This window comes from Podarcis tiliguerta (genome assembly GCF_965153285.1).
Source record: "Podarcis tiliguerta genome assembly, chromosome: 12".
Taxonomy (NCBI): domain Eukaryota; kingdom Metazoa; phylum Chordata; class Lepidosauria; order Squamata; family Lacertidae; genus Podarcis; species Podarcis tiliguerta.
The window spans coordinates 36,812,223-36,830,571 of NC_139545.1; the positions used below are offsets into that span (position 1 = coordinate 36,812,223).

Here is an 18,349-nt window from a genome sequence, read left to right on the forward strand (position 1 = left end):
CACAGTAGGTACAGTGGTACCTTGGGTTACAGACGCTTCAGGTTACAGACTCCGCTAACCCAGAAATAGTACCTCGGGTTAAGAACTTTGCTTCAGGATGAGAACAGAAATCAGGAGCCAGCGGCAGCAGGAGGCCCTATTAGCTAAAGAGGTACCTCAGGTTAAGAACAGTTTCAGGTTAAGAATGGACCTCCAGAACGAATTAAGTTCTTAACCCGAGGTACCACTGTACAAGAAAAACAAGGAAGGAGGAGTGATAAAAGAAAAAGCGATAGTTTTTTAAAGCCTGTAGCTTCCTTAATCTACCAGTTCAGTGCTAGAGGCAAAGTATGGGAGAGTCTTTGGTTTGCAAGCTGACAACCCTAATGAGTAATGTTAAATAGGCATAGACATTTGAAACTTAAAATAGAAAACAGGGTCAGCGTCAGAGGTCAACATCACTGGGCACCCGGCAAGGCCTATGCTGCACCTACTTGGCCTTGTTGCTGTCCCTCTTGCCAGTGCCACCTATTCATCATTTCTCTCTGGTGCAGAAAGAAAGCAGCAGCAAACAGTGGAGGTGAGCAGGAGAAACTGCCACTGCCACTGCTGGCTCGCTTGCTTCCCATTTCTTCATGGGCCATTGTGTGTATTGGGTCCAGAGGAAGAAATAAGCACTTCCAGGAAGGGCTAGGGGGTGGGGGTGGGGATTCCACTGAGGGACTTTTGCTCAAGGGCCCCTCAAAACCCAGAGCTAGCACTGATAGAAAAGTAGGATTTGCCTCAGTAAACCAGTCAATATCCCCTTTTACATTGTAGAGTTTTGTGTCTAAAACTGAATAGGCTTCTTATGGTAACATAGAAATATTAGGTGTGATCCAGCCATTTAGTACCGTTGAAGTCAGCTGAACCATGCCCTTTATAAATTAAGAAAGGCATGTGTTTAATTGTCCCATTGAAATATAGTGCATTTAGTACTACTGTATGTATGTATTGAAATATATAAGCTAAGTTGTATAGGCAAAACAGGGTGTGGTTGTGGATTTGGGGTGTGGTTGGATTTTTTTTTAAAAGTATAAAATATAAACTTACCTCAAGTAGTTATGGAATATTATCCTTTAGATGGTAAATCTTCCAACTGTATATTATCTAATGAATATGTCCAACGTTTTGCATATGTCAAGAACTCTTGTCATAGTTAAATAATTTTTGTAACTTATTTTCCCACCCTCCAGATTGTCCCGAGGCATATTGCAAAAATGGAGGAACATGCAGTAAGGAACCTGTTCCCATCTGCCAGTAAGTTTTGCTTCTGTTTTCTTTTTCAGTACATTTATTTCAAGGTCGATGGGATTGGCCAGCCATCCCTCTCCTTGCTGATGAAATTATGTCCAATGTTCCTAGGCTCTGTTTTCCTTCCTTCAGAACAATATTCATGCTGTCATACTGCCTCAGTCCTAGGCAGATATGAAAAGGATGTTATGGTACAGTATGTCTGAGGAAAAAGTAAGAGGCAGGCAGAAGTGGTGCCAAAGGACCCCCACTTCTGGGGTCAGTAGTTTTCTCGTCCAGGGCTCAAAGAAATCTCCAGGCCCTAAGGGATTTATTTTACTTCTTTCAGAGAGAATAGACCCAGTGTTCTGCAGCTGTGAAAAAGATGGATTCCATGCTAGGGATCATTAAGAAAGGAACTGAAAATAAAGCTGTCAATATCATAATGCCATTTTACAAATCTATGGTGTGACTGCATGTGGAATACTGTTGGCATTTCCTGTTGCTTTGCCTCAAAAAGGATTTTGTAGAGCTGGAAAACGGTCAGAAAGGGCCAGCAAAATAATCAAGGGGATGGAGCAATGCCCTGTACAGAAAGGTTGCAACTTTGGGGGCTTCTTATTTCAGAGAACAGGCGAGTAGAAGGAGACATATTAGAGGTGTATAAAATTATGCCTGAGTATGGACAAAGGACGCGGGTGGCGCTGTGGGTTAAACCACAGAGCCTAGGACTTCCTTATCAGAAGGTTGGCGGTTCGAATCCCTGCGACGGGATGAGCTCCCATTGCTCGGTCCCTGCTCCTGCCAACCTAGCAGTTCGAAAGCACGTCAAAGTGCAAGTAGATAAATAGGTACCGCTCCGGCGGGAAGGTAAACAGCATTTCCGTGCGCTGCTCTGGTTTGCCAGAAGCGGCTTAGTCACGCTGGCCACATGACCCGGAAGCTGTATGCTGGCTCCCTCGGCCAATAAAGCAAGATGAGCGCTGCAACCCCAGAGTTGGTCACAACTAGACCTAATGGTCAGGGGTCCCTTTACCTTTACCTATGGACAAAGTAGATAGAGAAAAGCCCCCCCTTTCTTTAGGAGGCAGTATGCCTCTGAATTCCAATTCATAGAATTGTAGTGTTGGAAGGGACCCAACATGCAATCCCCCACCCAATTTGAAACCATACTGAAACCTGCTTATCTTTGCAAATGTGCTTGCATTTTTATTGCTGCACCACTGGAAACCATAAGAGGGGGAAATGCTCTTGTGCCCTGGTCCTGCTTTCAGGTTTCCCATAGATGTCTGCTTGGTCACCATGAGAACAAGATGCTGGACTAGATGGGATGTTCAGCCTGAACCAGCAGGAACTTCTTACTTTCGTAGACAAGTAGCAAAAAGCCTGATCCCTTGTCCCAGCCATGTTTTTGGCCTTGGATAAGTCATAGGACAGGGCATTATCTCCCTGTTTTTAACAAGTGGGCAGGCTGTTATGGGAGGAGGTGATCCCTTGGGACCTACTGTTTGCCATTCAAATAAAAAAGCAGAAATGGTCAAGTGCAGGATCATTATACTAGTACTATGTTACATGTCAAAGTGTGGAACTGGTGCAGCAAAATGCTGCGCTGGTGCAGAGATTTGACACAAGGCAACAGTGTTGGTACAAGTTCAAATCAGATATGGCAGAGATGAGAGAAATGAAATATCACCATTGCTCTCTTTGCCTCCACATGTTGTTGAACTCCAATTCTCACAAGCCTCAGGGATGATGGGAGTTGTAGTCTGAAGGGCCCACATCCCTGTTCTAAACAGATAGTATACTATAGTACAAAATGTATGTGAGCAAATATTTTCAGTGATCTGTTGTGTAGAAAAAAGTTCTAATTAATATTAATGCCACATGTTTAAATGGTAGGAACTTTTGTTTAGAAAATATTTGAAGAACAAATGGGAAATGGTTTAACTGAAGGATTAAAATGGTACTTTGTCTTCATGTTACTCATCAGAAATTCAAATTGCCTTGATTTAATGAGTCCACCCTGTTTGAGTTTCAAGTTAGGGAATTAAGAGCAGATGGAAGATCTGGAAAGGCAGCCAGTACTTATGTGTGACTTTTTGAGGGTGGTGCATAATTATAAACGTTTTATGAAGGCAACCATGTGAGGATCCATAATACTTTTCCTTTTCTCCTGCTACCACTTCCAAAATTAGGCCAGCATGAATGCCATTCAAAGTTGAATTTTCTTGGCTTGATTACAAACCTGAACGAGGTTAAAATGTCAATTCACAAGAATACATGAGGAGAAAGCCAGCACAAATATTGATGGGAAATGTGTTTCTAACTTCAGCGCCAGATATTTTGTGCAGAAGCAGATCTATAATTTATTCTTTCTTATTGCTTTTTACATTCAGAAACTCTACATGGATGCAAGATGTTTGTTTACTACTTAGGTATTCATCAGTTTCTACTGTTGTGTCTCACCTGAAATCATAATACCGCACTTAATATTATAACCGTATTTACATCAAAAAGTGTCTGGTACAGACAGCAACTATTTTGCACAGGGGTTCCATTCCTGGCCCCCAAACACATCTGTGGATCATGCATAAGCCTGCTATGCCCCGTTATGCTGTGTTACACCCTTGCCACCGTTCCGCCGTGTTCCGCCCTCATTCCTCCCTTTTCCAGTTCCAAAAGGACACGCGTGTCAGCGGTTACACGTCAGTTGGACACGCCTAAAATGGTTGCCGCCTGTGTAGGTACCACTGTGGCAGGAAGGTAAACGGCGTTTCCGTGTGCTCTGGTTTCCGTCACGGTGTTCTGTTGCGCCAGAAGCGTTTTTGTATGCTGGCCACATCACCTGGAAAGCTGTCTGTGGACAAATGCTTGCTCCCTTGACCTGAAAGCAAGATGAGTTCTGCAACCCCATAGTCGCCTTTGACTGGACTTAACCATCCAGGGGTCCTTTACCTATATATAAGTAAATTATAAGGAAAAAGTTAAACTGTTCATACTCAATAGTTTCTTTTAATCTGGTTTTAATAAATAATTTCCCTGTATTTTAAAATCTTTTAAAAGAATGTTTCCCTACAGCTTTTAGGTTATTGGAAAAAAATCAGTTGAGCATTTGTTTAAATTAAATTACCTTTGTTGTTGCTGCTGCAGAGTGATTTCCCCCCAATACTCCATGGGCCATTGGGCCATGCTAAGGACCTCAGTCTAACCTACTTCACAGGGTCATTGTGGGTGGGGAAACAAAATTTCCTTTTACACTTTGAGGCCTTTGGGGTTTGGAGGATAGAAGTGGGATGGATGGACTGAGAAAAATAGATACGTTCACAAACGACTCTGCACAGACAAATACCCAACACAGATTACACACCTCTAGGAATTAAGTAATGTGAGAAGCGGTCCTTGCAGAACTATGTACCTGTCACTTTGGTCAATTTGTTAATCCCAGTGAAATCAGTAGGATGTACTTCTAATAATGTCTTCAGTATCAGGGCATTAGACTGTGATACAATAAAATTGCACTCAGTTGTAGATATGTGCCATAACTTTTAACAGGTGGGATGAGACACCCCTGGTGTTAAATATCAGTGCCATTTATTTTATGGGACACTAAAGTAGGGTGAATACTAAGCAGCAACTACCCGTGAAATACATTTTTAGCAGTCATTCCATATAATCACAATTTTCAAAAATGCCCAGAAGGTTCATTGAATGAATGCAAATAATGATTAAACTTTGAGAAGGCAGCAGTCTTCTCTCAGACCTATGACTAACAGAAAAGCAGGCTACTTTTCTTGAGTAAATTTTGAGCTTTGAACGTATTTACTCAAATCTGCTTATTTGAGTGGATTTTTAAAGAAAATTTAATTGGTAGTGGAAAAAGTCAATAACGGTTTCTAAAACGTGATCCTTCTCATGAATACTCCTGCCATTAGAGCTTTGAAGTTTCAAATTGGGTTGCTTCATCCTCCTATCGTATTTATTTATGTTCCCATTCCTAGCTCATCCCATTCCTAGGTCTTAGAGGCTGTTTGCAAATGCGAAATATGTTTCTCAACATCTAGTGTCCTAAGGTAAAGAGTGTAACAATTCATTCAAAATAATCCAACTCCATTTTCTTCCTAAACTCCATCTTTTTCTGAGCCAACAACAATTCAAGGTCATGTTTTTCTGTAACTTTAGAAAAGAGGAAATAGCTTTGTGTTGAATAGTGCCGTAGGAGCGGGACTGTTATTGCTTTGAAGATCTCTCAGATGACCGCTCTCTTCGGGGTGGCATTTTTTCTGGAAGGCCAGTGACCAGATTTAGCCTATCAGTCATCCCAGAGCCAGCACTGTGACCCAGATAGTTACCACCTTCCAGCACGGTTGATAGCTGGGTCATTTCCTCTCTACAAAGAAGTACAAAACTTTTTTTCTGAAGTAGTTTCAAAGTCAAGCCCAGCCACTGATGAAAGCGATATGCATCTTTTCTTAAAGGATTTTTGAAGCTGGGAGAGGCGTTCACCCCTGCTCAGAGAGTAACCATAGCAGCACGTTCTAAATATTTCCTTAGGCGCTCTTGCTTGTATTTTATCAGCCCTGTCGGATTATGCGGTATCAGAGCCGGAGATATTTTTAGCATCTGATCCAAATAATTGAATTCTTAATGCAAAAGTAGTGCAAGCCTGTTCGACAAGGAAAGGAAATCATTAGAGAACAGGGAAAGTGAGAGTGATTCGAAAGCCTTGGAAGATGACTGAGGGAGAATTCATCTTGCAGGGCTGAGGTTTGCAAATCCCTTTACAGGACTCTGGGGTAGGCTGCATCCGTACTTGGGATGCTGAAAGCATACTGTGGGTTGTCTGATAAATGCCCAGCATTTTCGCTTGGATTCCCACAATTTTAAGTTGTATCCAATGAGGCAAGAACACAGGCCTGTTTATAAGGCAGGATGCTTCTCCTGAAAGAAGGAAGATGACTGCAAACAGTGGGAAGAACCAGGATGAGGACCTTTACATCCAAAGTGGTCATTAGATCTTGCAAAAGTTCTTCTCCCATGATGATTTACATCCTCTCTCAATACAATTAAGGTTTGGGTCAATGAGGCTTAGGAAGAAAATAGATCTTCACAGGGCACAGATTGCTCTTAGGAGTATTGGCTTTATTGCAAAGTTAACCAACGTTCTAGGAAAAATTGTTTTCTTTGAAAGAAAAATTACTGAAGATGTGGAAGGAGAAGGGTAACTCTCCTTGTTAAAGGAGAAGGCTGGTTGATTATTCAATATTATTTCTTCTGTGCAATTACAGGAGATTGTGGAAGAAGGTTTTTTAAAAATACTCGGGATCATGCAATGGGGGTAAAAAAGTCAAAGATATATTTTTCATTTTGCATGCAATGGAGAGAGAAAAATCCCAAACAGTGTTGTTTTTTTTAAAGGCATTTGGGGCTAATATTAAAAATGGCAATCAGACAAGAGATCAGTTGTAGAAAATATTAATTTTAAAGAGGTTTTCCTTATGTTTTGACCTAATGTTTGTTTTTCAGCCAGTTTTCTATCCAACATGTGTGCCAATAGGAACACAGGAACTATTGAATATTATCAAAATAAGCCCATGAACAATGAAATCTTCTGTACTAGCTGGATGGTTCTTGTTGATTTTAATGGATGCTAATACAGCCATACCAGTATGCTACAATAGCTCAGCCAGAAAAGGTCAAGCGCAGAACCACCGGGCTGTCCACTGCTGGGTTCAGGGTTGAGCTTACCTTCTCATTGCAAGGTGGCCATGGATGGTGTGGTTTCCCCCCTCTTTCCATTAACTATTTCTCCAGTGCTCTGCCTCCTTCCTCACACTTCCTGAACCAAAAAGCCTCATGGGTGGAGTTACCCCACAACTTATCCCCTAGGCTTTAACTGAAGCATGAGAACCCACTAAGGCTGGCTACCGAGCACCTGAGATCAATGCACTCACATTGTGTTTTTAGGGGAAATTCTTCCTTTTTTACCTTTAAAAAAACACCACATTTCTGTGTTCATTTCTTTGAATGTAAGAAGACTTCACTTTTAAGAAATAACAATGAACAGCTGTTGGGAGCATGGTAGACAATCTCCCCAGCTACTTGCACTTACAAGTCCCACTGAAGTGCCCTTGGGTTCTCAAGATGCATGGGGAGCTAGGAAGGATAGAGACTTACAGAAGGCGATTTATAGAATTAAAGAAGGGGTGTTTCCAAGAATCCACAGCCACCTCAAAGTAAGGTAAGCACACCCAAAACTCTAAGTGTGCTATGAGAATTTCAATGAAATTTTCTCTCCCCTTTTATAATTTTTGAATACCATTTCTTATTAATTGATGGAGAATATTAAACACAGAGAGAGAGAGAGAAAGAGAGAGAAAAGAAGAAGATGCAACCTCCATATGAATGAAAATCTGGAGGTCGCACATATGGTGCAGATCAGTGAAATTTGCCCACTGAGTGCTACCTAGGAAAAGTTGGGTACACTCTAATCTCATTGTAATCAATGGCTCTCATGCTGTTTAATGTGCTTCAGAACCTACTAGGCTTCATGGGACTTAAGCTTGCTTACCTTATCTTGATTATTCCTAGTGGTTGGAGGTTTGTTGTAGTGATTATATTTGATAGACAGCATTAAAGGCTTTCTGTGGACTCCAGAGTATTTAGCTTTCTGATATGGCTGTACAATATTCCAAAACGTGATTTCCACCAAATCTATACCTGTACAGATTCTAGAAAATCTCATATTTATTTGTTTTTAGGTGAAGTTTAGGGTTGTTGAGCCCAAACTACTTAGCTGCGTTTTCACATAGAACAAAGTCTGTGAGTTGAGTAACTTTATGTAAAACAAGCAAATCCCCAAATTTTTGTCTTTTATGCAGCTAATACAAAATACAGTACCACAGTACTAAAGCTTTCCTTGGTGCTCAGTTTGATTGGCTGCAGCTATATCTTTGAGAAAGTCACTTGCTGTTGGGGGGAAAGAGCGAGGATTTGCACGGAGAGAAAAATGTATTATCATCTGCTCTGTGCTTTAGGGCCCAGTGTCCTGACCTCTGACCAGCCTGTCTGCCCCTATTAGACTCCCTGTTGGTTCAAGAGCTGCAGGCTTCCTTGTGCTCCTCTGATCCTTTTTTTACCATTCTTCCTGCTCAACCAGCATGAGCTCAGATATCTGAGAAATAAACTCTTTATGCCGTTGCTAGGTGGCCAAGGAACTGTCTAACACATGCAAAATCTAGCAAATTAAGTAAAACTTCTTGAACTTTCCCTGCCAGATTATAGTGTTGACAGACTGGTACTGCTCCTTTAATTTTAATTTTTCACACACACCTTTTCTCATTACTAGTTTTTTTTAAAAATGTTTGCCATTGTGCTAATTGGCTACCAGTCTACATTTCTTCTAGAAAAGTTGTTGCTGTCTATGTATTATTCCCACACAGAGTTTTCTTATATATGAATTCATCACTCATATTTGTTCCATGTTTGTTTGTTTGTTATTTATACCCTAGGCTGAGAGAAATGTATACACAGAATAGTCTACAGATCACATTTTGCTGCTAGGGATTTTTGTTACAAATGTAAATATATATTTGCTGTGTAACAGCAGAGAAATTATGCACCGAGTGGCTGATCACCACATTTGTTCACTGATAACTTGTTCTTATTGTCAAACCAAAGCAGCGGTGGAATTCTAACTTTGTTTTTAGTAATTACCCAAACCGAATTGCTGTTAAAATTATTTTGTAATGTTCATCTCCTCCCAGCCCGGGACAGACTGCATAATCTTGGCAAGCATCCATCCTTAGACACCCCTTCAAGATAAAGTTTGAAAAATGTGCCGAATTGCAAAATTCAAACAAGATTCATAGTAAGCAATGTAAATATCAGGATGCATACACAGGATTACAGAAAGTTCCTTGTTGAACTTAGTGTTATAATTTGCCTTGCTGCTCTAGTTCTCTGCTGGCAACTTATAATATAGCAAGAGGTGCAAATGTCAGCCAATACTAAAGGGATGATAATCATCCCTGACAAGAAAAATCATATACTGCAATGACTGTTGATGATCTTTCTATTAAAAGTATTTAAATGCTGGGTCATTAACCTGACACATTACTGAATTTTTAAAGCACTTTTGAGTGGAAGTCTCTCTAGTTAAATCTGTTCAGACATTGTGGATATACATCTGTATTGCCGTTACTATAGTTCTTTCTTAATGATCAACTTTTTAAAATGTGAGTCAGTTTAATACACCTATTTGAAGTTGGAAACTTAGGTGGGCACAGATATTAGTAGGAACCATTGGCGATTACACAAATCCATGGAGTCCGTCAATGGCTATTAATCATACAGGAATGCAGGAAGCTGCCTTATTTCAAGTCAGATCAGGGCTGGGTCTAGACACATCAAAGAAGCGTTTCAGTTAAACACATTGTAAATTTTGTATGAGAAATCGGGTTGGGAAAAACGGAACTCCACAGCGCCATCTGGTGCCACAGTATTATAATTCATATACAACACATATAAAGCGCTTTTTCTTTGCCAATGTAGCTGAGTCCTAGGACTGGTTCATCTAGCTCAGCATTGTCTACCCTGACTTGCAGTAGCTCTCCAAGATTTCAGATGGGTTTCCCCCAGTCCTACCTTGAGATGCTGGAGAATGAATCCGGGCCCTTCTGCATGCAAAACATGTGTCCTGCTTCCAAGCCACAGCTCCAATCATGATGACCATCAGCAATATAATGGCTAAGAAGTATTATGTCACTGAATGTTACAGAGTACTTCTTACTGTTCTGGTTGTGGTCATTCCTAGTGGTTGGCTGCTATGGGCCACAATTGTGTTCATTCATCAGTCAAGAGAGGCAAGCACACTCTCTACCTTATTAGGTATTGTACATGACCAAATAGTGGAGATCTTGTGTGGTAAAGCAGACATTAAAGTGTAGTTCCCTGTGTTGTTCCTCCACCCCATTTTTTAAAAGTCTAAAAAAGTCAAAAGAAATCTAATGAGACTTCAAATCTGAATTAAGAATGGTGTAGAGGCAGAGGTAGGAGAAGCTACTTAACCCTTTCCCCCATTGGTGATACCCATATTTAGGCATTCCGTAACATCATGAATCCATGGGCTATCTCTAACCCCTAGACATCAACAGTGTGCTAGCCACACACCAGTAGAGTGTGTGATGAGCAGTAGAGGCCTTTATGTAAGTGCATTGGGCTCCATCCATGGGGACAGAAATCCTGATTGAAAGGAGTCATACATGCACACATATGTACTCATGTTCCCTCTCTTCAGGCTGACACCAATTACGCATTGACTGGGAAGGTACAGCTATCATGTGCATCAGCATCTATAGGTCAAGGCTAGCCTCTGCAATCTCAGTAGTCTTTCCACACATTTGTTACCCACGGAGTTTGCTTTGTTGGAATCCCAAAACTGGTTTTCTTCCAGAGGAGAAGCAGCTAGGAACATGGTTTTGAGTAGAAAAGTGGCCTGAGGACAAGAAGATAGGAATTTCCCCTGCTTATCATTCCTCCATTTAAATTTGCAGCTTCCTGGGGCTGGTTTTTTGGGTGTGGGGGTGGCTGGCAGGCTTGTGCATCGTTTGGCCCTTTATGAAAAATACATCTTCCTATGCCCACTAGGCCATAGGGCCAGTGTAAGAAATCCATTTGTGACATTGTTTCAGGAATCATGCAATCCAGAACCACTGGCATTTTGGCTTTAACATTAGTGGTTTGTGAACTGCGCACAACATAGTACAAATTCTTTATGTCTCACCAATGGTCATGGAATGTAAATAGCTGACATTGCAGCTTGCCTAAACGTAATCCATATTGTACTAACACGCACCACACAGTTAATGCTTTTAGAATGTATCTTCCATTTCTCTTCAGATTGTTCAGTTGGCAAGAAGGGAAAGTGGTTGTTTAAAAAACACCTCTCACTGGTCTAAGATCTGTCTGTCTGTCTCTCACCCCCACCCTACCCTACCCCCACCCACAACAAACAAATAGCCATAAGCTATTCATATAAAGGAAAGGCTAGAGTAAAGGTTGTTGGATTAAAAACTGCCCTATTCCATCTACGTTTACTTTGAGGGCTGCTGACTAGGAAATGTCACAAGAAAATACAATGTAGGCTTAAGTTTTGTGTGTTTAGTTGAGCCATAGTTTTAAGAGCTGGGGAGCTGCTTGCTTCTGCCAAAAAAACCCACCTAAAAGTAAGCACATCTGCTCTAACTTTAAATGGGAGTGCAAGTTATGCTTTCCTAATCACAAGATATATGACATACTTGTGGTCTCCATGGATTAGTTCCTGGTTCCTAAGCACTTCAATTCCAGTGAAGTCACCGCCTACAATGCATTGTCTGGGCAAGCCAAGCTTTTGGCAGCCGACTCCTGAAAGAAGGCTGAAGCCCAAACCATAAGAGCCATGTCATCAAACAGTTCAACTTCCTTTTTGCTGTGTGGGTGACCAGAGAAACAGCAATGGGGCTTTTTTGATTGAAACCTCCTGGCTAGCAGCTTAGTTGCAGCAGGCGCATTAGCAAAAAGGCACACTAGCAAATAGAAGCAGGAGCTGATGCAGTTTCACTGCTGAGCAAAAATAATTATGTTCAAAAGGGAAAGACCTTTTTTGCAGTAGACCACACTGCTTGAAACATTTGCATCTTCCTCCTCCTCCGTGAGTGGTAGTTGTAAGAAGAGCCCTGCTGGATCATATACCAAAGGTATGTCCAGTATTCTGTTCTTGTAGTGGCCAACCAGGTGCCTAAATCCACAAATGAGATATGAGCATTAGAGCACTCTCCCACTCATGATTCTTAGCAACAGGTGTTCAGAGCAGACTGTCTCTGATACTGGAGAGAGTTCCCAGCCAGCTAGGGATGAGGGAGAAATGTGGTGTTGTTTGTATTTAAACGAGAATCTACCTAATTGACACTTCTCAAACTAATATATGAACTAAGACACACTAATCCATTGAAATTTGCACTTCTCCAAATGTTGTGATGCAGTTCTCCAACCAAGCAATGTATCCAAAAATGCATGCATTAGTAGAAAGTTTGCATAACAATGCACATCTTAGCAAGACTGGCACACCAAAATGCATTTTATTAGGGGATATTGTGTGCCACAAAACCCCCTCTTACAGTTCCCATGGGCAGCGGTGGTTGTGGCATGGCCATGGCCAATGGCAGGGGATGAATCCTTTGCTGTTGCTAAGAATCATGAGTGGGAGAGTGCTCTCGTGCTCATATCTCATTTGTGGACTTAGGCACCTGGTTGGCCACTGCAAGATGGATGACATGTCTCCTCCACTGACTATGTGGGGTAATGGAAAGCACACCAAATTCAAACGGGTCATTTTTAAATTTAAAAGGCCAAATCATGGGCAAGCTTAGAGGTGGGTCATTCCAGGTGGGCCTGAGTGAAACCTTACCCTGCCTGGCTTCAAGCTGGTCTACCACCTGCCTTTTTAAACCAGCTGTAACAAAGAAATGCTTACTGGTTAAAACTGCACACACACACGGAGAAAATTGCAGTAAAATGATGAAGAATTTTCATAAGGATTTTTTCATTTAAAAGATTCACAAATTGCTGCAGAAATTGCTGGAGGACTGAATTTAAGAGAAAAGAGAAATTGGGGAGAACCAAAATTGCCAGGTTTATCCATCCCTACAGTTAACATAACTAATAGTGATTGAAGGATGCTTGCATTGTTCTTTGGGTTTTTCCCCTGTACTACTTTTCCGAAATGGGATTTATCTGGCCGTTACTGATTGTAAACCCTTCTGAATGTATTTGGCAATATATTTGAAATGTGTTATTAGGCTTGCATACCTGAAGCTTCAAACCACTCACTCATTTTATGCCCAGAGGGAGCTATTGGAAAGCTCTGGACTTTAATCAGCAGAGCTCTCTCTCTTCTTTTGACTCAAAGTTCTCCTTTAAATGTAAAGCAGTACATGATGTAAAGAACCTGTGCTGCTTGTTGTATTAGCTCTAGGTAACAGAAATGAAGGGAAAACAAAACAATCTGGCCTGACTGCCAATTAGACCACTGTTCCTTTGGTTCTGTTGTCCTGGGCTAAATCTTTCCCATGTGGAAGTCCTGGCCACATGGGTAAAAGCTAAAGGACCCCTGGATGATTAAGTCTAGTCAAAGGTGACTATGGGGTGCGGCGCTGATCTCGCTTCAGGCTGAGGGAGCCAGCATTTGTCCACAGACAGCTTTCTGGGTCATGTGGCCAGTTTGACTAAACTGCTTCTGGCGCAATGGAACACCGTGACAGAAGCCAGAGCACATGGAAACACTGTTTACCTTCCCACCACAGCGGTACCTATTTATCTACTTGCACTGGCATGCTTTCGAACTGCTAGGTTGGCAGGAGCTGGAACAGAACAACAGGAGCTCACCCCGTTGTGTGGATTCGAACCGTCAGCCTTCTTATCAGCAAGCCCAAGAGGCTCAGTGGTTTAGACCACAGTGCCACCCATGTCCCATGTGGGCCCCTTAACGCTATGCTAAACAAAGGAAATGTATTGCTCCCAAAAGAGTACAAGTGGACACACAAGACAAATGTAGAAAGGGGACTGAGGGGCTCCCTCATGATTCTTACAGAATTTTGAGGCCTGTTAAACATGGCTTCTTGACAAAGGCAGGTGGTGCTTTAGACCAAAGGTGAGAGAAGTTCCATCTCTGATCTAGGTAGTTGATGAGAAATTTAGCTAACAACTGTTTCCACATCCATGGATATACACTTCCACCGTAAAAGACGTGGCCCATTCCATCCAGTTGGGTTATTGTTGTTGATGATGTTGTTTTTAAGGAATAAACTATGGACCAAACTACAGACCAAATGGCAAGGCCTTGTGGATCTAATTAGGCCTACACACCGCAGGTTTCCCATTGCGAGAAGTGAGGCTACAGGGAACCAGACAGAGGGCCTTCTCGGTAGTGGCACCCACCATGTGGAACACCCTTCCTTCAGATGTGAAGGAAATAAGCAGCTATCCTATCTTTAAAAGACATCTGAAGGCAGCCCTGTTCAGGGAAGTTTTTAATATTTAACACTGTACTGTTTTTAATACTTGATTGGGAGCCGCCCAAAGTGGCTGGGGAAACTCAGCCAGATGGGTGGGGTATAAATAAAATAATAATAATAATAATAATAATAATAATAATAATAATAATAATATAGATGATGCTTCCAGCATACCTTAACATTAGATTAAAACAAACATAAATCAGTTGTGCTTTTGCCTCTTTATTCACTTTGCTATGTAGAAATTGAAAAAAGCTGCAGTTTGTGCACGTAAAGCAGGATGTAGAAGGAGCGCTACTTATTAAGAGTTCTACATCTTGTTCAGGGGCTGAAGTGTATCTTGTTTTATGAGATATTGGATTTCATTTTGTACAGTCGGGCAGTAAATTGTCTAAAGAGTGGTTACAAGTGATGAAAGCAAGGTGGATAGTTTGTTGGAAGAGTGATAATAATGTACTGTTTGTTGGGGGAATTAAATATAGCATTAGAATAAGGAAGCCTTATAACCCTCACCCTGCTTGTTTATATTCTCATAGTATAGGGTAATATTAGGATAGGTTCTCTGGGTACAGAATAGTAGCTACGCTTTCTTTCCCCCCCTACAAACTTCAAAACCCATTCAAACTATTTTCGCTATTTTGGCTTGAATTTGTTCCATTATGGAAGAAATCCATATGTCAAGAACAGTGATCTTCAGCAGGCCAAGAGATGGGATCTATCTGAAAGCCCAACCAGCAACATAGAACCCATATTCAGAATCTCATACATCAGGGGTGTAGCCCAGCAATAAACTGATGGAAACTGTCCTTCCAACAAAACAAAATGGTGGTGGTAGCAACACTTCTGTGTCCCAACCAACCCATTGAAGATCACTGGCCTAGAAGTGTCAAGGGCACAAAATTTGTTTCAAGTAGAGAGAACACAGCAAACCATTTTTATGGAAGACATATTGTCAAAGTAGGAAGAGCCTCATTTAAAGGGCTATGGATGAAGCAGTAAAACAGAAACTTTATTTACCATAAAGATGTAATAGCTATGGCAATTAAAGAACCATTTCAAATCCTTGGTATACCTGAAACTCTTGCTTTTAATGACTGACATCTCCATTCTTCTATACTTTGAAAGAAAAAGAAAACCAGATGCTAGGCAAAGCCTACTTAAATACATGAGAAACTCAAGTGGTCATTTGTGATAGGAATATTTCTAAAGCTGTCAAGGAAATAGGTGGTTTAAGAACTGTTTGCAGCACCAGCTTCATTGATTCCTCAAAGATGGCATAATATTGTTACTTGCAGAGTTCAAGGTAATATCCAGCCAAAAGCTTTCCTATACCACTTTAATGATAAGGGCTTACTCCAAAGAATCCTGGGAATTGTAATTTGCTAAAGGTTCTGGGAACAGATAGGCGACCCTTAACAAATTGCAGTTCTGAGTATTTGTTTAGAGGAGCTATGACTGTTAAAATTGTGTAGGTGTGGTTTAAATGTGTGATGTGGGTGTGAAGCAAGTTTTTTTTTGGTTCAGCCCTAATTTCAGCTTCATTGAAGTCCAGGTTGCTATGAAGGTTTGACAAGAAGTAGAGTGAGTTTCCCTTATTCTAGTCAAATGTTTAAAGAGAGCAGTTCAAACATTGTATAAATAATCCTGTTATTTAATATTCAGACCAATTTTTCATGTAGAAAGGGGGGGAAGATCAGTTCAAACATCATGTATAGATATCTAGTAATTTCATATTCAGGCCAGAATAAACTGATTTATTTCAGGTATCTGAAACACACACTCTCTCTCTCTATATATATATCACAGCTTACTGTTCTTTCTGTAATTGCACTTTCATCTGCCTTACGTAATATCAGGTGAGCAAAATAATGACTCCCTACCCCCAACATGGATATTTCTTACCCATCCTAGATTGAAAAATGCAGAAATAGAAGCATTCTCTTCCCCCACCACCCAGCTACAATTAGATTTGCAGTCTGCATACTCACTCAAAAGAAGTGAAATGTGTTAATTCTACTGGATGTGGTATATATGTAATATACATATGCAGCACAGCAACATTGCCCTCTTCTGCTTGAAACTGGACCTACTCCACTGGCTTTCATCATTTCCCTTCCTGTTGATGCCCAGCGACTCAAATGTTGTTGGCCTTGGCCTTAAACGGTTTCAGCTTATACCCCAACTTTGTTTTCCCCTTTGTATGACTTGGTTGGTGTGAGTTATGATAGATATGAGTGTTCTAAACACCAGTTTATAAAAACAAACAGATCTTTAAATAATTATACTTCCACACAAAAGTGGCCATAACAAATAGCCAACAGCTGACAATATATTTGTCCTGGTAGGACTTGGCTGAAGCCTCTCTTTTTTCCTAATCCTCTTTGCTTCTCATTGTAGAGTTTTACTCCACCACGGCTGCTCTGGTATTTACAGAATGTTGTGGTTTCTTAGGTCAAAAGCTGGAGTATTTGTATCTCTAGTCAGCTTGTCACTCAAAGAAGTGCAAATCCAATCATGTAACACAATTCAACACTAGGTGGTTGGGGCTACTTGCATGCATGGGGTTATGTAGCATATAATTTATTTTAGCGGTGGTGCATTTGATTTGGAGTGCTTCAAAATGCAAGCTCATCGGTTCCAGTGCTTATTAACAGAATTGAGACAAAGTTAGCAGGGCCTTCCTTACTCCAGTCCTGCAGTTTCCCCACCTAAAGGGACAAGTAACTCATCTTGAGGAAAGAGGAGGCAGAGGCGGTCAGCAGTTCAGAGGCTCTGGCCAATTGTCTTTCCTCACCAGGCTTTATGTATGTAGGTTCAACCCATTTTACTGCTTTCCTGCTACCCAAGGGAAAGGGAATGTTAAATTACTGGTTTCCTTTCATTATAGTGAAACAGCACTGTTTTCCTATAATAGAAAGAAGTAAGGAAACAGTTTGGAAAGAAACCCAATCATTTATCATAATGCTACACAATACACACTTGGTTGATTGGGGAGTAAACCCCATTGGATTAAGTAGGATTTGCAAGTAAACATGGATGGGATGCTGCACAGGATTTGTTTCTATGTAGAGGAGGAAACCAGAAAAGGTGTCTTTCCTTCCTTTGCATCATTTTGTAAAATGTGATTTCTAAAAGAAGAAGCCTCTCATGAGGGGAATATACAGCGTTCCCCCTTTATCTATTTGGTCCAATGTAAAAAAACAAAAAAAAACAAATCAGCCTCAGACATTATTGTTTGATGTTGTCTTCTGTGGGAGTAGATGAATTTATGTTTGCTTGGGAATGACAAAATGATTTATTCTCTCCAATATGTAGTGCAATCCACCTGGCAGAAGTAATGTCCTATTCTGGCAAGCTCCAATTGAAACAGGCCATTTCAGCTGATAAGAATACCACACTGAGATTTGGAGGGTGGGGGCGGATAAGAGAAAGAAGCGCAGAATTATATCACAGAATTGTTTTTAGGACATGTGTGACATAATGCATACAATGAAATACCATCATTGTTTGAACCTATAAAATAACAGACTGATTAATGTTATCGGGGCCCTGCAGATTCATTCATGGGGAAGATATCCAGAAGGTAAACAACAGTGGGAAGCTGATACTTAGCATCCTTTGACTGGGATGAATGGTCATGTTCTGCTTTCTAGCACATTATAGTGCAGATGTGACAAAAGTCTCTGAATATTGCAATATCCTATCTGCTGCATGATTATTTAGCAGGTAATAGAGCCATGACTGTTTGGAAGGCAACTTTATTAGGGCAACTCCTGCTTATAGCTCAACTGATTTCAATTAACTTGAACATTGGGGGTGCAGTGGTGGGGGAGAGAAGCAGATTACAAAAATAAACAATGGCTTCCATCGTGGTAACTGTGTTGGTCTCTTGCAGCAAAAACGACAGCCTGTCTTGTGGCACCTTTAACTAACACCTTTATTATGACAAAAACTTCCATTGATTAGAATTCACTTCATCAGATGCATGAAGTATTATCCTGCATTACAGACATATATTCAGAGAGGCTTTTGCAGAGCACTGGGCTTTG

At 40.9% G+C, this 18,349-nt stretch overlaps 1 protein-coding gene across 2 annotated transcripts in view; it reads left to right on the forward strand.

Annotated features, from left to right (window-relative positions):
- The window catches only part of MALRD1 (MAM and LDL receptor class A domain containing 1), a 215,766-nt gene that overhangs the window by 169,545 nt on the left and 27,872 nt on the right, over positions 1-18,349 (forward strand). For both annotated transcript variants that reach the window (XM_083405973.1, XM_083405974.1), the window contains one exon: positions 1,215-1,278. In XM_083405973.1, the coding sequence (XP_083262099.1) occupies positions 1,215-1,278 (64 nt within the window). The remainder of the gene's footprint in view (positions 1-1,214; positions 1,279-18,349) is intronic.